This window comes from Oratosquilla oratoria, chromosome 42 (assembly GCF_046742065.1).
Source record: "Oratosquilla oratoria isolate Oo_2021 chromosome 42, ASM4674206v1, whole genome shotgun sequence".
NCBI lineage: Eukaryota > Metazoa > Arthropoda > Malacostraca > Stomatopoda > Squillidae > Oratosquilla > Oratosquilla oratoria.
In genome coordinates this window covers 7,895,755-7,916,869 of record NC_134818.1, presented here as the reverse complement: position 1 = coordinate 7,916,869, position 21,115 = coordinate 7,895,755, and the positions used below count along the sequence as shown (strand labels likewise).

The window sequence follows — 21,115 nt, the reverse complement described above, 5'->3', positions numbered from 1 at the left end:
TGCATTTCGTTGTGGTATTTCTCCGATGGGCCAGATCCACTCTTCCCCTCCCTCTGGTTCGGGCAGACCCTCCCTCCCTCCCTGCCTCCCCTGGAGGTCCCTTCCAGAACATCTAATTAATTTTTTACCCGCCCATTGTCAGTTCCACACTCTATCCGAAATCGAGCTGCCCTCCAAGACCCTCCCCCTGCCACCACTCTTCCCCCTCTTCCCCCTCCTCCTCCTCCTCGGTCACCTTTTCACTTCGTAGATTCTCCGAATTTTCTTTCCCCTCTGTACCTCGCACGACTCCCTCTTCTTCGTGGGTCTCTCCTTCTCTTTCTTCCCCCGTACTCCTCCTTTCTCCCGCCTTCCACGTATCTCTATTCTCCCCTTCTCCATTCTCCTCCATCTTCCCTCCTCCTCCTCTTCTTCCAAATACTCCACTTCTACTAAATACTCCTACATTTACTACTACTAATACTGCTACTACTTCTGCTACTACTACTACTACTACTACTACTACTACTACTATTTTTAAACGACCCCCATCCTCGTGTAACTGTGTGGTGAAAGCAGTCAGGGTCTGTCTCCCACAGACAACAGTTCATTGGACCCTCTCTCGCCAATGACTGTGGTCGACTACCTTTTTATATTTTGTATTATTTCACTTTAATGAAGCCTAATACAGAAGTTCATTTATCCTACTGTCTACTACACTCTGCTCAAAATCGAGGTTTTGTACATGTGGTGATTTAGGCGGTAGGGATATAGTACCTCTCAGGCATAGGAAGGCTTATCTTAAGAGTGAGAATGACAGTCTACATCTCATCCACAATACAATGCTGCTTTTTTTTCTGCCATTACCTCTGCCAGGTGAGCGTAGAGTGCCTTTGTCCTTGGACCCATCCCACCTGAAGTCGTAAAGGTTATCGGAGTAAATGAGCCCTGGTGTACATTTTATATACGCTCCTCGTACATCCTGATTTTGTCATTCTCGTTCCGGGAGTAGGACGCCTCAATAGTTAAGTTATTGTAACAAGGGGCCATCGGATGAAATATTCGCATGTCAAAGAAAGCCAGTTGTCCCCGTGTCCAGAAACCTCTTGCACTGACATCCTCTCGTGCTTCATCTGATGTGTTGGACGTGCGGTGCCTGAAGGTCTCCTCTCCTAGTGGGAGTAATGTTGGTTCGATGGTCACATCCTTGCATACCTCCCGAAGCATTTGGGCAGTGAGATCCCTTATCTCATCATGTCTCATGCAGATGAATCCACCCTGCTTGCATATCATTGCATGGTTTGGATCAAACTGTGTACCACAGGAACATCTGTTAGGCAGCCTTTCCAATGGCCATCCATACCTCAAGGCAATGGCATCCGTGAATTCTCTTTTGTTTAGATTGAATCCCTTTGCCTTGATTGGTAGTGCGGTCACCCAATTGGACGCCCCATCTACTATTACTACTACTATTGCTACAACTACTGTTGCTCTTTACTACTACTTCTAGAGTATAACCATACAGTGCCACCAACACGGGATCAAACGAAACTAATATTTTTTGGTGTAAAAAGATAATTTTTGAATTCCCTAGTCGCCTGTACCGCCACCTATGTGGAGGCCATCTTTCCTCTTGAGATGTTGTCCACGCATGCCGCCAACATGTGACAGACATGTAGGAGACTCCAGTTGAACGCGGCCACACTCAAGCAATCGGAACCTCGGGCTTCAGTGGACGTGTGGCGTGTTGGCGACACGTCATGTGGCCACATTGTAGTGTCTGTGAATGCAATCCGTGCAGTTGTCACGAAGAGAGACCTTGGCGCCGACGTTCTGTCAAGGTGCATCCTTCAGCACACCTATGACACTACTTCACAACAACATGGATGAGATTACACACCACCCTCCCCCACCTCCGTCTCTCCCATTCACAACCATGCAATTTCTCTTCCTTTCTCTATTTATGTATGTATATATGTGTCTACCTATTTGTCTCTCCTTTTGCACCACATTTCTCATCCCCTTCGGACCCATCGTCTCTCGTCCTACATCAGTGTCTCTCTGTCTGTCTTTCATATTCACTGCCTCCCCACGCCTACCTCATCTAGGTCCCTTCAAATGCCGGCTCGAATTACCCTGTCCTCATACACCCAGAGCAGACACACACGCATGCGCATGCACGCACGCACGCACTTCGTTCTGCTTTCGCTCCTGGTCGTACCCTCATCCTCTTAACATTTTTATTGTCCACAGTCTAAGGTTACGGGGTCGTTTCTTTTGTGCAAATGTATTAGTCGCCCATTAGGTTTATATAGTCCCACTGACTCTTAGTCTTCTGGGGCTGGGTTGACCCAGTTGGGCTCTTAACTGGGATGGTCATTCACGTCATGGGGTTGGTTATGTCGTACATGAGTGTGTGTGTGTATTTAGCTAATTGTAGGAAAAGACCAACGCTCGTGGGGCCCTGTCTCCTTAATCTCCAATTATTATCATACCTCGCTCCAAATTCATGTATAGTTCCAACTTGGGCAATGTCTTTATTTTCTAGTTTTCATACTTCGATTGTGCGTGGATATGTGTATGTATATATATATATATATATATATAATTGTAGTATACAGAAACGGAACAACGCTCATGGGGTCCTATCTTTTACTTTCCAGTTATCATACAAGGCTAAAATTCATGTATGGTTCCAACTTGAGTTGTATTCTTATTTTTTCAATTATCATGCTTAGGTTTGAATTCATATGTTGCACCAGTTTGGGCTATATCGCCTTCGAAACTATTGCAGATATTATATCTGGAAAACTGTGTGTGTGTGATTCACCATGGTCTTTTGATCACGTGTTGGACTCGTGATCGATAGCTATTTCCCACCCGGAAGAGAGCTCAGAGCTCGTATATGATCGATCTATGGGTAACGAAGTGACCTTACATGCACACACACACCCAACTCCCCGCCCACGAGAGTTGGAGTAACGATTCGCAGCGCAGCGATATTGAAATTATTTCAGCCCTGGGCGGGATTCGGGGCTGAAATGTGTGTGTGTGTGTGTGTGTTTGATATATGTTTTCTTTTATAACCACAGTCCAGGAAAGACAATGTGCTTATTTTGTTATATATATATTTGTTTATTTATTTATTTTGTAATAACGTTACGGTTGTTAACTTTCTGTCTTTCTCCCACAGGGCCGATGTAATCGAGAGAAACCCCCCTGCAAGTACTTCCACCCTCCCCAGCACCTCAAGGATCAGCTCCTCATCAACGGAAGGAACCACTTGGCCCTCAAGAACGCCCTTATGACGCAGATTCAGGGCCTCAACCCTGGGACACCCGTCGTGCCTGGAACCATACCAATGGTGAGTAGAACTCGGATCGCGCAGTTTTCTCGTCACTTTGACTTGCGTCATGTAGTTGATTCAGACTAAGGGCGGTGTGATTCATATGATTCTGAAGGGGCGACCCCTCATCTGAAGGGGGTCTCGATTGGTACAGATTCCATTGAGGCCCGGAGGTCGCCCCCTCCAGTATATATAATCACATGTACTTAGCCTGAACCATATGTATAAAGCACGTCATTTTATGTGTTACTGATGATCTAAGGACTTTTTTTGGGGGGGAGGGGCGGTTGGGGGTTTGGGGGGAGGCGTAGCGCCGGGCAACCTTGTACACTTGTACATAGATGGCGTTGTAGTACACACTAGACCGTAACATCCTACTGAGGGGAAGGCCGACCCTGGACTAGACGTTGTCCAGACCCTGGTCTGTGCTGGGGACCGTCCCTCGGCTGAATAAAATCGAGTGGTGTGTGCCTCAACACGTCTTTTGCAGTGTGCTGCGTGGATCTAAAATAATACGAATACGGAAATGATAAGTAAAATTTTCTAAAACCGCAGTAGGGGGGAAAATGCGCAGTGGTATGGCATATTCGGCGTGTTATCGGACACCAGTGACTACCACTTGCTGTGACAGCATCGGTCCCTGCTAAGCGCCTCGTGGTGTAAACTCGCCGTCTCTGTGATAGAATGAGCGATAGAAGTTAAATGTAAAGGCCAAGTTAGTGACGAGGTTTGAACCTGGATTGTTCAGTTATTGGATAGATCGTTGTTACCGTCACTGTTCGAAGGCTTTTATCAGTTGGTTGTCTTTCTTGCCTTTCACTAAATTTAGAAAATTACTATTTTAAGTATCTAAAATCGTCCTTATCACCTACTCCTCCACCATCACCTCCTCTTCCTCCTCCTCCTCCTCCTCCTCCTCCTCCTCCTCCTCCTCCTCCTCCAGTACCTCCTCTCCTCTCCTCCTTTTTCTGCCCTTCCACTCCTCCCCTCCTCTCCTCCTTTTCCTGCTCTGCTCTTCCCTTCCGTCCCTCTTCCCCTCCTCTCCTCCTCTTCCTGCTCTTCCCCTCTGCCCCTCTTCCCCTCCTCCCCTTCCCCCTTTCCCCCCTCCCCTTCCCCCCTTCTCCTCATCATCGTCATCATTGTAGTTTTCAATGTAAGCGTTATTGACACATTAATAAGAGACCAAGGCACGAGATGGTCCTGCAGGACGGCCGTGAGAGAGGATTATCTCCCCGCTGCCCGTCTTCAGAGAGAGAGAGCCCTCGCCACCACCCGGAAGTGAAGCCCCGGGGGGCTGTCAGTCGGTGCCCAGACCAACCCCGAGAAGTGTCAGTTTTGTTTCAAGCTCGCGATCATAACAGCGTAAATACTTACTTAATTGATTAATTAATTAATTAATTGAGATTGCCTTGAATCATAGAGTATGGGCTCCTCCCCCACACCCCTCAGCTGAATGGAATAGTCTGACGGTAGCCAGAATAAAATATTTGATGAGTGTCATCGCACGAAGGGGTTAAGAAACCAGGAAGGGGCATTGTTTAGACACTGGTTTTGATTCAACGCCTCTGTGTGCGTTTGTGTGTGTGTGTGTGTGTGTGTATGTGTGTGTGTGTGTGTAACGGGCGCGTGAGAAAGAGACTTCTAGTGGGCTTAGCCTCAGCGCACAGCCACGGGTACCTATCACTGCCACCGCTTCTACCACCATCCTCCTCATCCTCTTCCTCCTCCTCTTCCTCCTCCTCTTCCTCCTCCTCTTCCTCCTCCGTTGCACGCTTGCCACCCGCGCCGCTCGTAACGGATGGCGCTGACTTCGCAGCCTCACCCACCATGAAATTGGTGTTTGCAATTTGCCCGCCTTAGCATTTTAACCAAAGGCTTGCAAACTATGGTCTGCGCGCACCGGCCATCCACCTCTGCAGGGGGGGGGGGGAGCTTTTGTTCCTGCGGGCGCCATCGCCGCGCAGGATCCCCTCGCAGGATCCCCCCCCCCATTCTCCGCATCACTAGCGTGACGCACCCTTAAACGAAGGAAATCGCCCGGAGGGAAAGCAGAGTTAAAGAAGTCTCTTGCTATGGTGTCATCTGTTCTCGCTCAGTCGAAGGATCGCCAGTAACCAGCGTTTCTATCCTTGGGGACAATAGACGTGGGAAATGTAGGATTGGAGGCAGAGGGCAGCAGAAAGAAAGCGACATTGGAAAATAAAAATGCCACAGGACCTACAATAGACGTTTCTTCTTCTGCAACCTGCATGAGATCATGCAACTGTCATGCGTTGGTCCCCCTCTTGGAAAGGGTGACTTCCGTGTTCGAGTCCTGCACTCGCCAGACGGTTGATTCAGTTGAGAGTTCGAGTAAAAGCGACTAAGGTTAGAATATTTTATTTTTCAAATCTCCAAATATCAATTTATCTTTCCGTCATATACAGCAAAGGTGAATGGTGGACTAAGAGATTGTATGTTAGACATACTGTTGAAATGTTTTTAGAGAAGTCTAGATTTCTGTAAGCAAAGTCATATTGTAATGATTCAAATGGAAGTTGGAGGTAGGGTGTGGGAGGAACAATAGCCCAGTGGGATAACCCCATACGCGAAGATCCCTTCAGCCATGTGGCCAGAAACCCTGGTGCATTGTCAGTGATCCGGTGAACTCAAGGTTCGTCAACAACTCCAGGGCCGTCTTCGCATCTGCAAATAGAGTCTTCGAATCGATGATTGCTTGAAAACTGGATTCACGTTGGAATGCTCTGAGAATACACTTTAAGGTCTGTGTTGCCATGTATAGGTAGTTGGGATGTCACAAGGCAATGGCCGCTTTCCGAAGTGCTGGAAAAATCGATCAAATGGTGCCATCTATTATCAGTTGGGGAACCACAAGTTGGCGACGAACTTGGGACCCAGGGACGTCACGTGTCATGCACGTGACGTCTGAAGCCTCGAGGACATCACGTAACCGTCATACAGCCAGTCCCGCCCGCAGTGCATGGCTGTGTCAGGCAAAAACGGGACGTCAGTCAAAAGTGGGATGCGGTTTGATGCGCATGCGCAGATTGAACTCACAGATGCACAATAGATGTGATTTATAACTTGCTTACCCAAACTAACTGAACCTGAAGATAGCATAACCGAACTAAGTCAAGCTTAACTAAATCTTAACCGAACCTAACATATCGCACCTAACCCACGTGGTACGATATGTGGAACTTTTCTCACCCCAACATTTGTATTCCACATTGTGCTAACATTATCTGCACATAGATGGTGCAATTGTCTGTATCTTCTCACGATCTTTCAAATACACCAAATTGTTTGTATTTTTTGGTGAACTAGAGTTAAAGGGGTTATCACATTAAGCTATTTTTTCCTTTCACATCCTCCAACCTCCAATTGAATAACTAGAATATGACTTCGCTTACAGAAATCTAGGATCCTCTAAGAACATTTCAACATTATGTCTAACATTTGTATAGGTTTACAATCTCTTAGTTCATTATGCACCTTTGCTATATATGACGGAAAGATAAATTGATATTTGGAGATTTGAAAAATAAAATGTAACCGAAGTCGTTTTTACTCAAACGAACTCTCAACTGTCGGCGCTGGTGAAACCCGTGGAAGCTCAGTGTGATAACCTCATAAGAGCAAACCTGTATTCAGTAGGTTCCTCTGTTAGTGTCCAAGGATCCTGTGAAGAACCTCCTTTTGCTCGTATTGATGGTGTTTGGTCTCTGCATAAGGGAGGAAAAGGAATCTTGTTCCTGGGCACGGAGGGCGAGACCTCGGATTGGAGGGTGAGAGGATGAAGTAAGAAGTGGAGTGGAGATTCCTTGAGCTGATTGGAATCGTGGGGGGAGGGGGCGGCACTCTCAAGGGGCTTAAGTGCCTGTGGAGTAAGTCAGGGATCTCCTTTAACTGAGTTAAATCGCCTAGAATTAGAATAGTTAGGTAGGTTTCTATAATCGGTAGTGTATGAAGGACAGTTGAGGTGTGTATACGTGAAGCTGACCTAGTGTGTGTGCGTAAATATATATATATATATATATATATATATATATATATATATATATATATATATGTATGTATGTATGTACAACACTGAATGGGTCCCAGTAAATAGATGTCCATTTTTATCATTCACAATACACTTTAATTATAAGCCATCAACATCGAGAGACTCGATGAGGCCAACATGCAAAAATTGAAACTGAAACGTAGTACGGCCAAGGACTCGAACCTGCGCATATATATATATATATATATATATATATATATATATATATATATATATATATATATATACACATATATATATATATATATATATATATATATATATATATATATATATATACATAAAATCACAAAGATGGAGGGGCGTAATGGTGCAAGATGGACCTGGCTCACCATATCGATGGACAGTCTCCTCTGGTTTCGTGAAGGAGGAGGTGGAGGGGAAGGAAGACGAGGAGAAGGAGAAGAGGCAGCAAGGCTGAAGAGGAAGAAGGTATAAGCCGCTTCCCTGACAGCGATTGTGGTGTAGTGTATGAAATTGGCGTGATTATACAAGATAGATGAAGTTGGGGAGGATTAAAATGAGTTCATTTTTTTCTTTTTCTTTTCTTTTCTTTCTGTAATGGTTTCTATTCTTGTACGCCGAAGACACGCCATCCTGAAACGTGAAACTCAGGCACCGTGCCATGGCCAGGAATAGTGGGCTTAGTTGCAGGCTTGTGTATGTAGTTTAACATGAACATGCCTATGCTAGAAGGCCCTCTCCCTAGCCAGGGCACGCATCCACGCTCACGCTTCCCACTCTCCTCCTCCTCCTCCTCCTCCTTCTTCTTCTTCTTCTTCTTCTTCTTCTTCTTCTTCTTCTTCTTCTTCTTCTTCTTCTTCTTCTTCTTCTTCTTCTTCTTCTTCTTCTTCTTCTTCTTCTTCTTCTTCTCCGTCTTCTTCTTCTTCGTCTTCTTCTCCGTCTTCTTCTTCTTCTTTTTCTTCTTCGTCTTCTTCTTCTCCTCTTCTTCTTCTTTGTATTCTTCTTCTTTCTTGGGTCGCAAGCAATGCATCAGGGACCGACATGTAGGCATAAAGAAAATAAATAAATAAAAAATCTTCATGTAATCTCTGTTTTAGACAACATTGATTTTGTCAATATTTATGACATGGACAGAACTGACCTCTCCTCTGCTGTTAGTATCAACATTTTTAGAAATGGTTGAAATATTGATAATAGATATTTATTATGTGAAGTTCCCTCAAAATCTGTGTTACGGAGGTGCCCTTTGGATATTTTATTCTGGCTAAAGTTTAATTTATTTACTTATTTGAGGGGCGCGTGTGGAGAATGGAAAAATGGGGCATTGGCCGATTGAAATACCTTTTTCCAGTTTTAACTACTTCTGGAATCGGGCAGTGCTATTCTTAAACTATTCCAGTGCCCGCACGCCCAAAAATTCTAGCGTGTTTCTTCCAGCACTTGTAAACATATGTTTTATATTAAGTCAGAAGTTTGATCATAAAACGACACTTGATAGCGGTTTAGGAACTTTTGAAGGAAATATAATATCTTTTTGATTATGGCCGTGAGAAATACTCATAACGCCTACGCCATCTGGTTGGCCGTCATGGCTGGCACTCCCCGATTCTTGACGTCACAGTTCGAACCCCCACGCACCCCAGTAGGACCCACCGAATCTATTGAAAGTTGAAAGTAGTGGACATAGAGTTGAGGTGTAGGGGGTAGAGGTGTTTGTGTGTGTGTGTGTGTGTTGGGGTGTAAATACGCTGTTAAGGTGTACCAGATTAACGGCCGAGATGGCAAAAAGGGAAATGCAGTTCGGAGGGAAATGATGAAAGTTCCATCGTTGTGGGGCGATAGACGCAGTCTGTGAAGTCTGAGGAAGTTCGAAGATGGATCAGGACGATAAGGGGAATGGCGCCAAGGAACGTGAGAAGAGAGCAAATTGATTTGCGGAGCTGTGCCGCTGGGCTTGCTGTCCAGATCGGGCACAGAGAGAGAGAGAGAGAGAGAGAGAGAGAGAGAGAGAGAGAGAGAGAGAGAGAGAGAGAGAGAGAGAGAGAGGGGGGGGGAGGGGTTATAGAAATGCTACGCCATATTGTGTGTTCATACGATGAATACATACGCCCTCTAAAACACACACACACACACACACACACACACACACACACACACACACACACACACACACACACACACACACACACACACACACTCTCTCTCTCTCTCTCTCTCTCTCTCTCTCTCTCTCTCTCTCTCTCTCTCTCTCTCTCTCTCTTTCTCTCTCTCCCTCTCTCATTCACTTTCATTTTCTCTCATTCTCTCTCTTTCTCCATCCCTCTCTTTCCCTATCTATCTCTCTCTCTCTCCTACCTTCCTACCTTCCTTTCTTCCTTCCATCCTTTGTTGCTTCTAGGACCATGTCTTTGGTTCGCCCTCCACAGTCGCTTCTTGTGTCGCAGAAGCTCTCCTCCTCTTGCGGGCTACAGATATACAGTCGACCTCCCCAATTTGTCAGAATCTGTCAGAGGAACTTGGAACTTTGGGAGCGCATTATCCGGACAAGCGCATCACTCTTGCCGACTTGACCCGTGATTTATCTGAACTACAGTAATGTATTTCTCGTTATTGCTTTAATACAGTTAAACTCGCTTAATTTTTTGTGTGAAAAACTACTTGTGATAGAATTTAATTAGAAAGTTAACAACGGAAGATGTACGATAGGACAAGTCTGGGTGTCCGTATATGTACATGTACATTAGTACATCAGTACATTGGCTGATTCTTCCTTTGGATTGCTCATGTTCCTATTGGTGATAATAACCTGTATATGAATAGTTACCCCCACCCTCTTTTCCTTCCTTTATTTATTTATTTATTTATTTATTTTGTTCAACCAGTCCCCATTCGAAGGCAACATTGCCTTCTCAACTCGAGACAGCAAACGCATTTGGTCTTAGTTAATAGAATGTGGATAACGTGAATGATAAAGCAGTGTAATCTAGAACTCTGCAAGTGTTTTGCCTCTCTAGTTATTGAATTAGCTATTCAACTAGCAGGGCTCGCATCCCCCAGGGTAGGTAGGTGGGAGGGGGTTGCTTGTGCAACCTGGGTATGGAATCTCCAGGTTGTCACTTTCGATTTTGTGTATAACTGTAGATCCTTATGCAAACACTCTTCTGAATTATTGAGTCCTCGCGGTCAAAGGTAATGAAATGCCCAATTAAAGAAAAAAATTAAGTTAATCTGTTGATGTTATATAAGTAGATAGATGAATAAACAGAGGGATAGATGCATAAAGAAATAAATGAAAAAAATTATAATAAGGTCACCGAGTAGGACTGATACCAGAATGGTTGTGACAGTTCATGACGCTAACAATTCGATTCCTGTTAAAGAGGTCATCCTAATTATAGCACCATGCGGTGTTGTCCGGGTCGGGATTTAACTCTCTTAGGCGGGCCTTACACGATCAATATTATTGCGCAATATTCCATATTGTACAATATTATCGACGGTATAGGGAAGCGGCACTCGTGTTTGGCCTGTGCATTTCCGGTGGTATTCTTAAAAAATTCTTTCCTTATATGAATCTTATATAAATCCTTGGAAGGGAAAGATTTATATAAGGATTTTTTTTTTAAAGAATATCACCTTAAGATTCTGACGGTTGTGTTCTTAAAAAATTCTTCCCTTATATAAATCTTTCCCTTCCAAGATTTATATAAGGATTTTTTTTTAAGAATACCACCGTTGATGTCTTCAATATAATTGTGTCATTCTTCAATACCATCCCTACACCGTCAATGATATTGCTCAATACGGAATATTGTGCAATAATATTGAACACCTCTAGGGCCAGGCACCACGACGAAGGCAGGAATGTGTGTGTGGGCACCGAGGGGGACGTACTCGTAGCTTTGTAACAGCTGTGGTCTTTCGGTAACCTCAGAGGGTTAACAACCCCCCCCACCCCACCCCGGTCGCCCACGCGTACGCAGACGAAGGAGGAGAAGGAGAGCCTCGTTGCTGAACGATCAACATTCCTCTTCGCCTAACGACGGACGACCCACGTACCTCCTCCTCCTCCTCCTCGGGCCTTCTCCTCCTCCTCCTCCTCCTCGGTCTACTCCTCCTCCTGTTCGACCACATCCTCCTCCTCTTCCTCCTCCTCCTCCTCCTCTTCCTCCTTTTCCTCGGCTTACTCCTCCTCCTCGGTCTACTCCTGTTCCTGTTCGACCACATCCTCCTCCTCTTCCTCCTCCTCCTCTTCCTCCTCCTCTTCGGTCTACTTCTCCCCCTCCTCGGTCTACTCATCTACCTACCTCCTCCTCGGCCTACTCCTCCCACAGTTGCTACTCCTTCTCTTCCTGTTCCTCCTCCTCGGCCTTCTTTGCCTCCTCATCCTCATCCTCATCCTCATCCTCATCCTCATCCCCCTCCTCTCCCTCTTCTACTTCTTCTTAGTGACTGATCCGTGACGTATTAGCTTCAGAGTGACGCACCAGATATTCGCTGTCCTTCGTCCCCCTTTTCAGGGTTCCGGGGGCCATCTCGGCATTCGTATCAAAGCCGCCATCACGTTCAATCACTCAAAAGCGTCGCGGTATGTTTTCCCGAAAGGTGGTTCGGTAACGCCCTGCAATTACTCCTGTTGATGGTTGTGAAAGCTTGGTTTGGATTAGAATCATTTGTAGTCTTGAATCCTTCATATATCTGTATACTGTATTACTATACTCTCATCCATTCTCTCTCTCTCGCTCTCTCTCTCTCTCTCTCTCTCTCTCTCTCTCTCTCTCTCTCTCTCTCTCTCTCTCTCTCTCTCTTTCTCTCTCTCTCTCTCTCTCTCTCTCTCTCTCTATATATATATATATATATATATATATATGTATATAAATATATATATATATGTATATATATATAAATATATATATATATTTATATATATATATATATATATGTATATATATAAACTCCATTGAAGACAAAATGAAAAATGTGAATGCTGCCAGAACGCCAGTTATTATAGTCATTAATGACGGTAAACGAATGTTTCATTTCGAAATATTGTCATTCTTCTAAAATTTAATGTATACACTTTCCTAAGTGAACATATTATTAACCATTCTATTGTAAGGTGACTAACCATTGTAAAAAATGGAAATTATTGTGTGATTTGATTTGAAAAGATTTCTCTCCCTCTCTTCTCTCTCTCTCTCTCTCTCTCTCTCTCTCTCTCTCTCTCTCTCTCTCTCTCTGTCTCTATCTCTCTCTCTCTCTCCCTCTCTCTCTCTCTCTCTCTCTCTCTCTCTCTCTCTCTCTCTCTCTCTCTCTCTCTCTCTCTCTCTCTCTCTCTCTCTCTCTCTCTCTCTCTCTCTCTCTCTCTCTCTCTCTCTCTCTCTCTCTCTCTCTCTCTCTCTCTCTCTCTCTCTCTCTCTCTCTCTCTCTATCTCTTTCTCTCCCTCCCCTCTCTCTCCCTCCCTGCCTCTCCCTCTGGCGGCAGGTGAAGCAAAGTACAATTCGTGAATAACAGACAAATGGCTAACTTGAACTTGTAAACGGGTTAGTACAAATCGTATAGCATTGATATACACATAACACTGAAGGTTTCGTTGTCCTTTGACGCATGAGCGAATTGAAATAACCTTTACCAACTTCAAGAGGAGCCCCAGCTATCTGACGAAGGAATCAATGGAACTTTGAGCGGAACCTAACCTGTAAAGGAAGCCACCATTTCGATTGGGTCGCGAAGTGTTTCATCTTTATGTACACTTCTTATGTGTCACCGCATGTGGGATACGTTGCTTATGGTTGCAGACCCACAGACTAAGGCTGTGTATGTGTGTGTGTGTGTGTTTGTGCGCATGTGTGTATGTGTGTTTGTGTTCATGTTTGTGTGTGTGCGCGCGCGTGTGTTCGTGTGTGTGTGTGTTCGTGTGTGTGTGTGTGTGTGTATATATTTATGTATGTATGTATATTTTTAAGGGATGTATAGATATACCTTTGGGTGTCCAATGTATGCGTGTAGGCCCATAGCTTGAATGATAGCGTTGTCAAGGCCTCTAGAGGAGCGAATGCGAGGTGCAACATTTGGTTTGATGTGAAGATTAATGGGAATAATGTGTTGACGTAATAGCCTGCCATTTGCGGGAGGTTCATTTGTGGAAGTATTTGTGTCATCATCGGAGCTCTGAATAGAAAGGGGGCGAGTGGGGTGGGGGGTTGGTGGGGGTGGGGTGGAGTATGTATATAACGGGCATTCAATTCATACGCCCAGGTCTGGCAGCTACACTCCGGGACCCGGCCGCGCGTTGGACACGTTATTCGTAAAAAAAAGTTGCTGACTGTTTGGTTGTTTTCTTGTCCCCGCGTATGACTGTATTAATGTTGTCAAAGGGAAAAAGAAAAAGGACTTTTTTTTTTGACAGGGTAGCGATGTTCACCCCTTATGAAGGTGCTCAGTTCTGTGTGTTTTAGGTGCGTCTTTTGCCCTTGCTTGGTCTCACGTCTCGTCCAGAGTAAAATACCTAATTGGGATGAGAGGCGCTGGAAAGATAGCAAAAATTTTTGTGCCGCGCACTTTGCGAAGTCGTGTGTGTGTGTGTATGTGTGTGTATTTGTGTGTGTGTGTGTGTATGTATATATATATATGTGTGTGTGTGTGTGTGTGTATGTGTATGTGCGTATATTGCCAAGACTGCTCTGGGATTGGGAACTTTCTATAAATGGTCACCTTGGCATTGGTCTTACTGTTTGTCGTTTCACAGTTCCAGTTTTGTATTTTTTTTTTTTTCTGTGACGCCAATGATCATTTCTTTAGTCACATTTCATTCCCCACTCTTTACGTTTGTGTGTGTGTGTGTGTGTATGTATTTGTGTGTGTGTGTGTATTTGTGTGATGTTTTTTGACAATTGATTTCCAAACTTTGTAGTGGAGGACGAGCGCAAGTGTTGCTTTTCCTCTTTTCTCTCTCCCTCCTCCTCCTCTTTTCTCTCTCCCTCCTCTTTTCTCTCTCCCTCCTCCTCCTCTTTTCTCTCTCCCTCCTCCTCCTCTTTTCTCTCTCTTTATTCTTCATCTTTCCTCTCTTACTTCACTTCCTCTCTCTCCCTCCTCCTTCTCTTTCTCTCTCCCTCCTCTTCTTCTTTTCTCTCTTTATTCTTCATCTTTCCTCTCTTACTTCACTTCCTCTCTCTCTCCTCCTTCTCTTTCTCTCTCCCTCCTCTTCCTCTTTCCTTCCTCTCCCTCTTTCTCTCCCCAACCCTTCCTCGCTTCTCTCTCCCTTGTCTTCCTCTTTACTCTCTCCCTCTGCTACCTCTTTCTCCCTCCCCTTCCTCTTTTTCTCTCCCTCCTCTTGCTCTTTTTTTCTCCCTCCTCTTCCTATTTTTCTCTCCCTCCTCTTCCTCTTTCCCTCTCCCTCCTCTCCTTCTTTACTCTCTCCCTCCTCTTTCTCTTTTCTTTCTCCCTCCTCTTCCTCTTTTTTCTTCTCTTCCTCTTTCTCTCTACCTCCTTTTTCTCTTTCTCCCTCCACTTCATCTTCCTCTTTCTCTCTGCCTCCATTTCCTCTTCCTCTTTCTCTCTCTTCCTCTTTCTCCTTCCTTCTCCTAGTTCTCCCTCCTCTTCCTCTTTTCTCTCTCCCTCCTTTTCCTCTTTCTCCCTCCTCTTCCTCTTTTCTCTCTCCCTCCTCTTCCTCTTTTCTCTTCCCCTCCTTCGTCTTTATCTTTCCTTCCTCTTTCTCACTCTTCTCCCCCCTCTCTCTCTCTCTCTCTCTCTCTCTCTCTCTCTCTCTCTCTCTCTCTCTCTCTCTCTCTCTCTCTCTCTCTCTCTCTCTCTCTCTCTCTCTCCTCCTCTTCCTCCTCCACTCTCATGTTCAATGTCGCTGTCCTTCGGGATCCTTTGAAAAAGGAAAGGACTCGTGGATGCACAGGAGGGCATTTTACTTTTACTCGATATAAGGATTGACGAAGAGAACAGGGCGAGTGATGAGGGTAAACGAAGAGAACAGGGAAAGTAACAAGATTTGACGAAGAGAACGGGGCAAGGTGGACGAAGAGGACAGGACAGGTAATAAGGATGTACAAAGAGAACAGAACAAGTAAAAAGGATAGACGAAGAAAAAAAGGGGGGAAATTAATTATGGTATACCCCGGGAGGCCAAGAATGGACTGTATTTGTGGAGGCTAAGAGGAAGAAGGCGAGGTGAAGTGTGTATGTTTGCATGTGTGTGTGTGTTTGTGTGTGTGTGTGTGTGCGTGTGTGTGTGTGTGGGCGTGTGTGTGTGTGTGTGCGGGTTCAGTGTACACATAAGGGGTGGAAGGTGCGCGTGAGCAACCGAAGGGAAAGGTGGGGGTGGGTGGGAGGTGTGGGGGGAGGGGGACTGGAGGTGTTGGGGGGGTGTAGGGGGGGGAGGTGCTGGAGGTGTGAGCCAGCCGGGCTGTTGCCGCCGATAGTGCCGCGGTCTTGGCATCACAGTGTCAGCTTCTGTCAGCTCCCGCAACATCCTTTCCCTCTTCATCTCCTCCGCCTCCGGCTCCACTTCCCCCCCCCTCCCCCTTTCTCCTCTTCCTTCATCCGCTTCCGTCTCTTCTTTTCTCCTCTTCTATATGTTTTTGGTCTCGTCTCTTCCTTCTCCTATCCCTCATTATTTCCTCTTCCTACCCTTCCTCCTCCTCCTCCTCCTCCTCCTCTTTCTCCTTTCCTCCTCTTCCTCTTGTCCGCTCCCCGTCTTCCTTCTCCTCCTCCTCCTCCTCTTGCCCCTCCCCGTCCTTCTCTTCCTCTTCCTCTTTCATTTTTCTCTCCATCTCCTCTTCACTCTCCCTCTCCTCCATTTAACTCTTTCTTCTCTTCCTCTTTTTTCACATTGTTCTTGTCTTGTATATCCATCACTATTTTCCATCTCCAATCTTCGTCTATCCAATCTCCAATGTCTCTCCACCTCACCCGCGTTTGGGATACGTTATGGTTACACTATGATGTGAATATGGCCTGGGCTAGTGGTGGTCACCGTCAGCCTTTAGGGGTTCGAACCTGGGTCCATGTATTTGGGAGGTGAGTGCGAATGCGCGCTACGACGGCACACAGGGAATGGCTGGTGAGCGAGGATGTTGGGTTTGTATCCATAAAAGAAGACCAGTGAAGGCGATTACCTGTGACTATATATACACCTTTGCCTTGTGTGTTAGGACAGTCAGAACGTGAGATGGAGGGGTACTGTTGGAGATGAAGGAGAGCGAACGAGTGGTGGAGATGAGTTACCAGGTGGTGGAGGGGAGGTGGTGACTTTGGGTGATGCGAAGAGGAGTTGGAAATGAAACTGAGGAGGAGGAGTAGGAGTAGGAGGATGTGATGATGGGGAACCAGGCGAAGCATGAAGGGTCTGATGGCGATTAGACGGGAGGTCAAGGGAGAGCTGCTGGAAGGAGGAGTCTAAGCGATGTGGTGTACAAGAGGGCACAATTATATATATATATATATATATATATATATATATATATATATATATATATATATATATATATATATATATATATATATATATATATATATATATATATATATATATATATATGCAATAAAACACTGGAAACGTCTGTTCTAGAAATGCAAGGTAACCACTGTGAAGAGAAACATGCGGAGCAGAACGCTTTCGTGTATTACATCGTCAGTGCATATTACTTTCTTACTATGTATTTCTGCTCCGATTGCTTCTCTTCTTAGTTGCTACTTTGCATGTATACATATATATATATATATATATATATATATATATATGTGTGTGTGTGTGTGTGTGTGTGTGTGTGTGTGTGTGTGTGTTGTGTATGTTAAAGACAGATTGAACTTCTAAAAATGTTCATATGAATATATATATATATATATATATATATATATATATATATATATATATATATATATATATATATGTATGGGATGAGTGGAATCAATGGCTTCGAGCGATCAGGACTTAAATATACTCAAAAGTTAGGAAGAACCAATTCCGGTAACCGCGTATTCCGTAAATTAAATAAACATTTAATAAACATTTCCACAGAGGTTGCCATGTAGTAAAATCCGAAACTCTATGATCGAGTAAGATAACCACCCAAGCAGAACATAGTGTAGTATGTATTTATTTATTTAATTATTTTTATTAATTATTTTTCGTGTGAGTGTTTATTTTATTTGGATACAACCTCCCGATTCACTGGGAGTTATGTATACTATCCTCACAACTGTGAGGATAATGGCACTCATACAAGGAGAATAAGCGTGTGTGTGTGTGTGTGTGTGTGTGTGTGTGTGTGTGTGCGTGTGATTCACTATTGCCCCGGATCACGTGCTAGGCTCGTGATTGACAGTATTATCCTCCGGATGATAGCTCCGATCTCGTATATGGCTTGATGTATGGGTTGTTCTGTGACCTTGCACACACAGACACGCACACACACACACACACACACACACACACACACACACACACACACACACACACACACACACACACTCCTCAACTTCAGAGATATGATATTTGATCCTTTGAGGAGTTGAAGTTTTTCCCAGATTAGATTAGCCTATCGTTAGCCAGAATAAAACCCACGAAGACTATGGCATTCTTCACTGTGTTAAGTGCCGACCTCTGCTGCGAGGCCAGTAGGACACTGCTTCGCTTCACTTCGCTTTGCTTTGCTTCGCTTCGCGTCATGATGAATGTAAGGTTTGCTCGCCGGGACGCCTCTTAAGCAGTTAATTGCAAGAATGGCGCAAGTTTTTCGCAGCTTTCCTCGTGAATCTGGGCCGAGGGACAAGTTGGCGATGCGGACGTCAAGCCTCGCAAGTAATGAGCCGAGGCCCCGGCTCCTTCTTGCTCCTGTGGTTGGTTGCTCTCCTCTTGCTTTGCTTGGTTTTGCTCTCTGGGCGAAGCGACGCGACGCGACGCGACGCGGTCCGTGCACAGTCTTGTTCTTGGGTTTTCCACGTTCGTTTTGTCCCGGCGCTTGCTGTGTCACTTGGCGCAGATTTGTGTGGGTTTCTTTGCTCACTGTTGTCTTGCCGCAACATTTGCTGAGGCACTTGCTTAAAAGGGGTATCTCACTGGGCTATTTTTCCCTCGACTTCTGATTAATTGGCGGTACCACCCACCTCCAGAACTTTTTCAGCCGTCAAATCACTTTGGTAAACTATTTTGTTTTCTCAACAAAAATACATAGAATGTCATTTGATATGCTGGAGGAATATTGTTTTCCTCCAGCATAACAGATTCCTTCCCAAAAGCTGCGGGCTGCACATCTGCTCCAACAGTCGGAGGAAAAATAGCCCGGTGTGATAACGCCTTCAGTGGTGGGTTGCATGGCGAATACAGTCTGAGAACGTAGTGCCTTATCTTCACCTTTTCATTTTATTTATTCACTTATTTATTACTATTATCTTTTATCAATTAAGTCTTATTTTGTGTGTGTGTGTGTGTGTGTGTGTGTGTGTGCGTCTCCTGTTCATATATATGTTAAAATGAACAGGAGAACTGGTGGGGGACTGGGAGGAAGATTTATGTCTTGTGTGGAGACACTTGTGGTTGGTCACTGTTTATCTCAGCGTTTCCCAACATTTTCCGACCATAGCACCCCCTGTTGTCATGCCTAAGCAGTCCAGCACCCCGATCTTGTTATTAGAAGGATAAAAGAAAGTGAAGTGTACTGCTTGAGGATTTATTTTTTTGATTCCTTAGAACTGAAACAAATTGACAATACTGTTTGTAGAAGAAATAAGAACACCCTAGAAAAATAAAATAGCATGGGAAAAAGTCAAATGTGCACAATTAGGTAATCAGTGATACATATATCAATGTGATTTTTGTGTGCATCACTTCCCAGCACCCCCCCTATAGTTGATTTCAGCACCCCTATGTTGGGAAACGGTGGTCTATCTAAAGAAACACCACAAGTGAGGATGGAACCTTTATGACATTTCATTTGTTACATCTTTACTAAGCACATAGTCGTGATACACATGACTGAGATTAAATAAGAGGAACCGGGTTGAGGTCATTGGAGCCTGTGAAAGGTTAAGGAAGGAGTCTTGCTTAGACACCAGTGACCTCCCTCCCCGCCCCCCCACCCCCGATCCTCCTGTTTAATTTCAGTTATATGCGTCACGACTATGTACCATCCAACAAGCGAAGCGTTCCGTTAATAAAGGCTCCGTCTTCACAAGACGTATATATTTTTATGGAGTTGTCTTCGGCAACTGCCAATTTCGTACATATGCTCACTCTCTTCAACATTGTGGCAAACTTTATACATGTTGTTCCGGCTCATACCAGACGAATTTATTCGTCCGCAAAGGGGGTCACCTCTGGACTGAACGGGGTCTCCAACGACCGTGACCCCGCGTTCGGGTGAATACAATCGCCTGGCGGAATAATTGAAAAATATATATAAAGTTCGTCATTCATGTTGAAGGAGTAAGTTCAAGGCTACATCAACGTGTACCTGATTAGGTTTAAGATAGTAATACGAAATATGTCATTATTTGTTCATGTATTATTCTATTTCCTGTTTTTCTCTTCTTTGATTTCTAATTTTTAGTACTTTTTTAATTGCTGTTCAGTACTTACATATTTGTTATTTGTATTATTTACTGGATGTTTTAATTATTTAATTGTTATTTCCTTTCGTTTATTTATTTACTTTACATTTATTAGACTCCGTCTTCAAGCTATTTCGGTAGGAGCGTTCAAACCTATACATATATATATACAGCGAAAAAAATACACGGGAGCGACGAGCGATTTCGCTCGGGAAAGTTCCAATGTCGCTCTCGCAAATCCAATAGCGGGAGCGATCCTCCACAAAAAAATCGCTCCCGCGGCAAGATTCAACGTTTTTCATGCATTATCCATCATTTGGTAATCCCTGAATCTCATCACCATTGATGAAAGGATCAGAGCAAACACAACTTACCCGTGATCAATCATTGCATTATTAATCGATATCATAAACGCAACGCATCAATCAACTTTAATTTGTTGATGTACGTACATATGTGTACGCGATATAGCTGCTAGAGTTCAATGGCTTACCTAGCCTAGCTTCGTATCAGCGGCATGCTCGCGTATACTAGTACATGTTGACTAGACACTACACGACTATCGGGCTACATAATGTCGCTAATTTTGAATTGCATGGTACCTGTATGTAGGGAAGTTCATTGGTTGCATGCAGCTAGCTGCCCAATCAACGCGCTGACTACATGTACAATGCACCATACCCAATACCACATCACCGCATGCATACGTGCACTGTACATATGCAAACTCGCTCCGACATGAGTAATGAGTTAGCCTTCCAATAGTTTGAAGGAAATCGAACCTGCAAAAACATGGCTCTGGAAGTATCAAAAATGGCTCTGGTGAAAAAAAAAATTAAAAATGGCTCTGGAAAAAAAAGTATATATATATATATATATATATATATATATATAATATGTATACATACATTTTTGCTCAGGCAGGTAACAGACTATTTTATTCAGCTGAGGAGATGGCCCTCCGGCTCGAGCGGGCAGGTCCTTTCTCTCAACTAACCAGAGTTGATTGGCTTCACGCAAGTAAAGAGGTATTGATAAAAGTTGGGAAGTCATAGGCAGAAGATAACCGAGGAAAATTAATAAAAATTATATGGAGGAGCTCGGGGACAAATAGAAAAAAGTTTTGTCTACAAGTACGATAAGGCGCAAGGGAAGAAATACTGATATATATATATATATATATATATATATATATATA

General features: G+C 44.3%; 1 protein-coding gene across 14 annotated transcripts in view; it reads left to right on the top strand.

Annotated features, from left to right (window-relative positions):
• Positions 1–21,115, top strand: part of LOC143021335 (uncharacterized) — a 568,810-nt gene that overhangs the window by 424,205 nt on the left and 123,490 nt on the right. For all 14 annotated transcript variants that reach the window (XM_076178747.1, XM_076178748.1, XM_076178745.1 and 11 more), the window contains one exon: positions 3,173–3,343. In XM_076178747.1, coding sequence (XP_076034862.1) covers positions 3,173–3,343 — 171 coding nt within the window. The remainder of the gene's footprint in view (positions 1–3,172; positions 3,344–21,115) is intronic.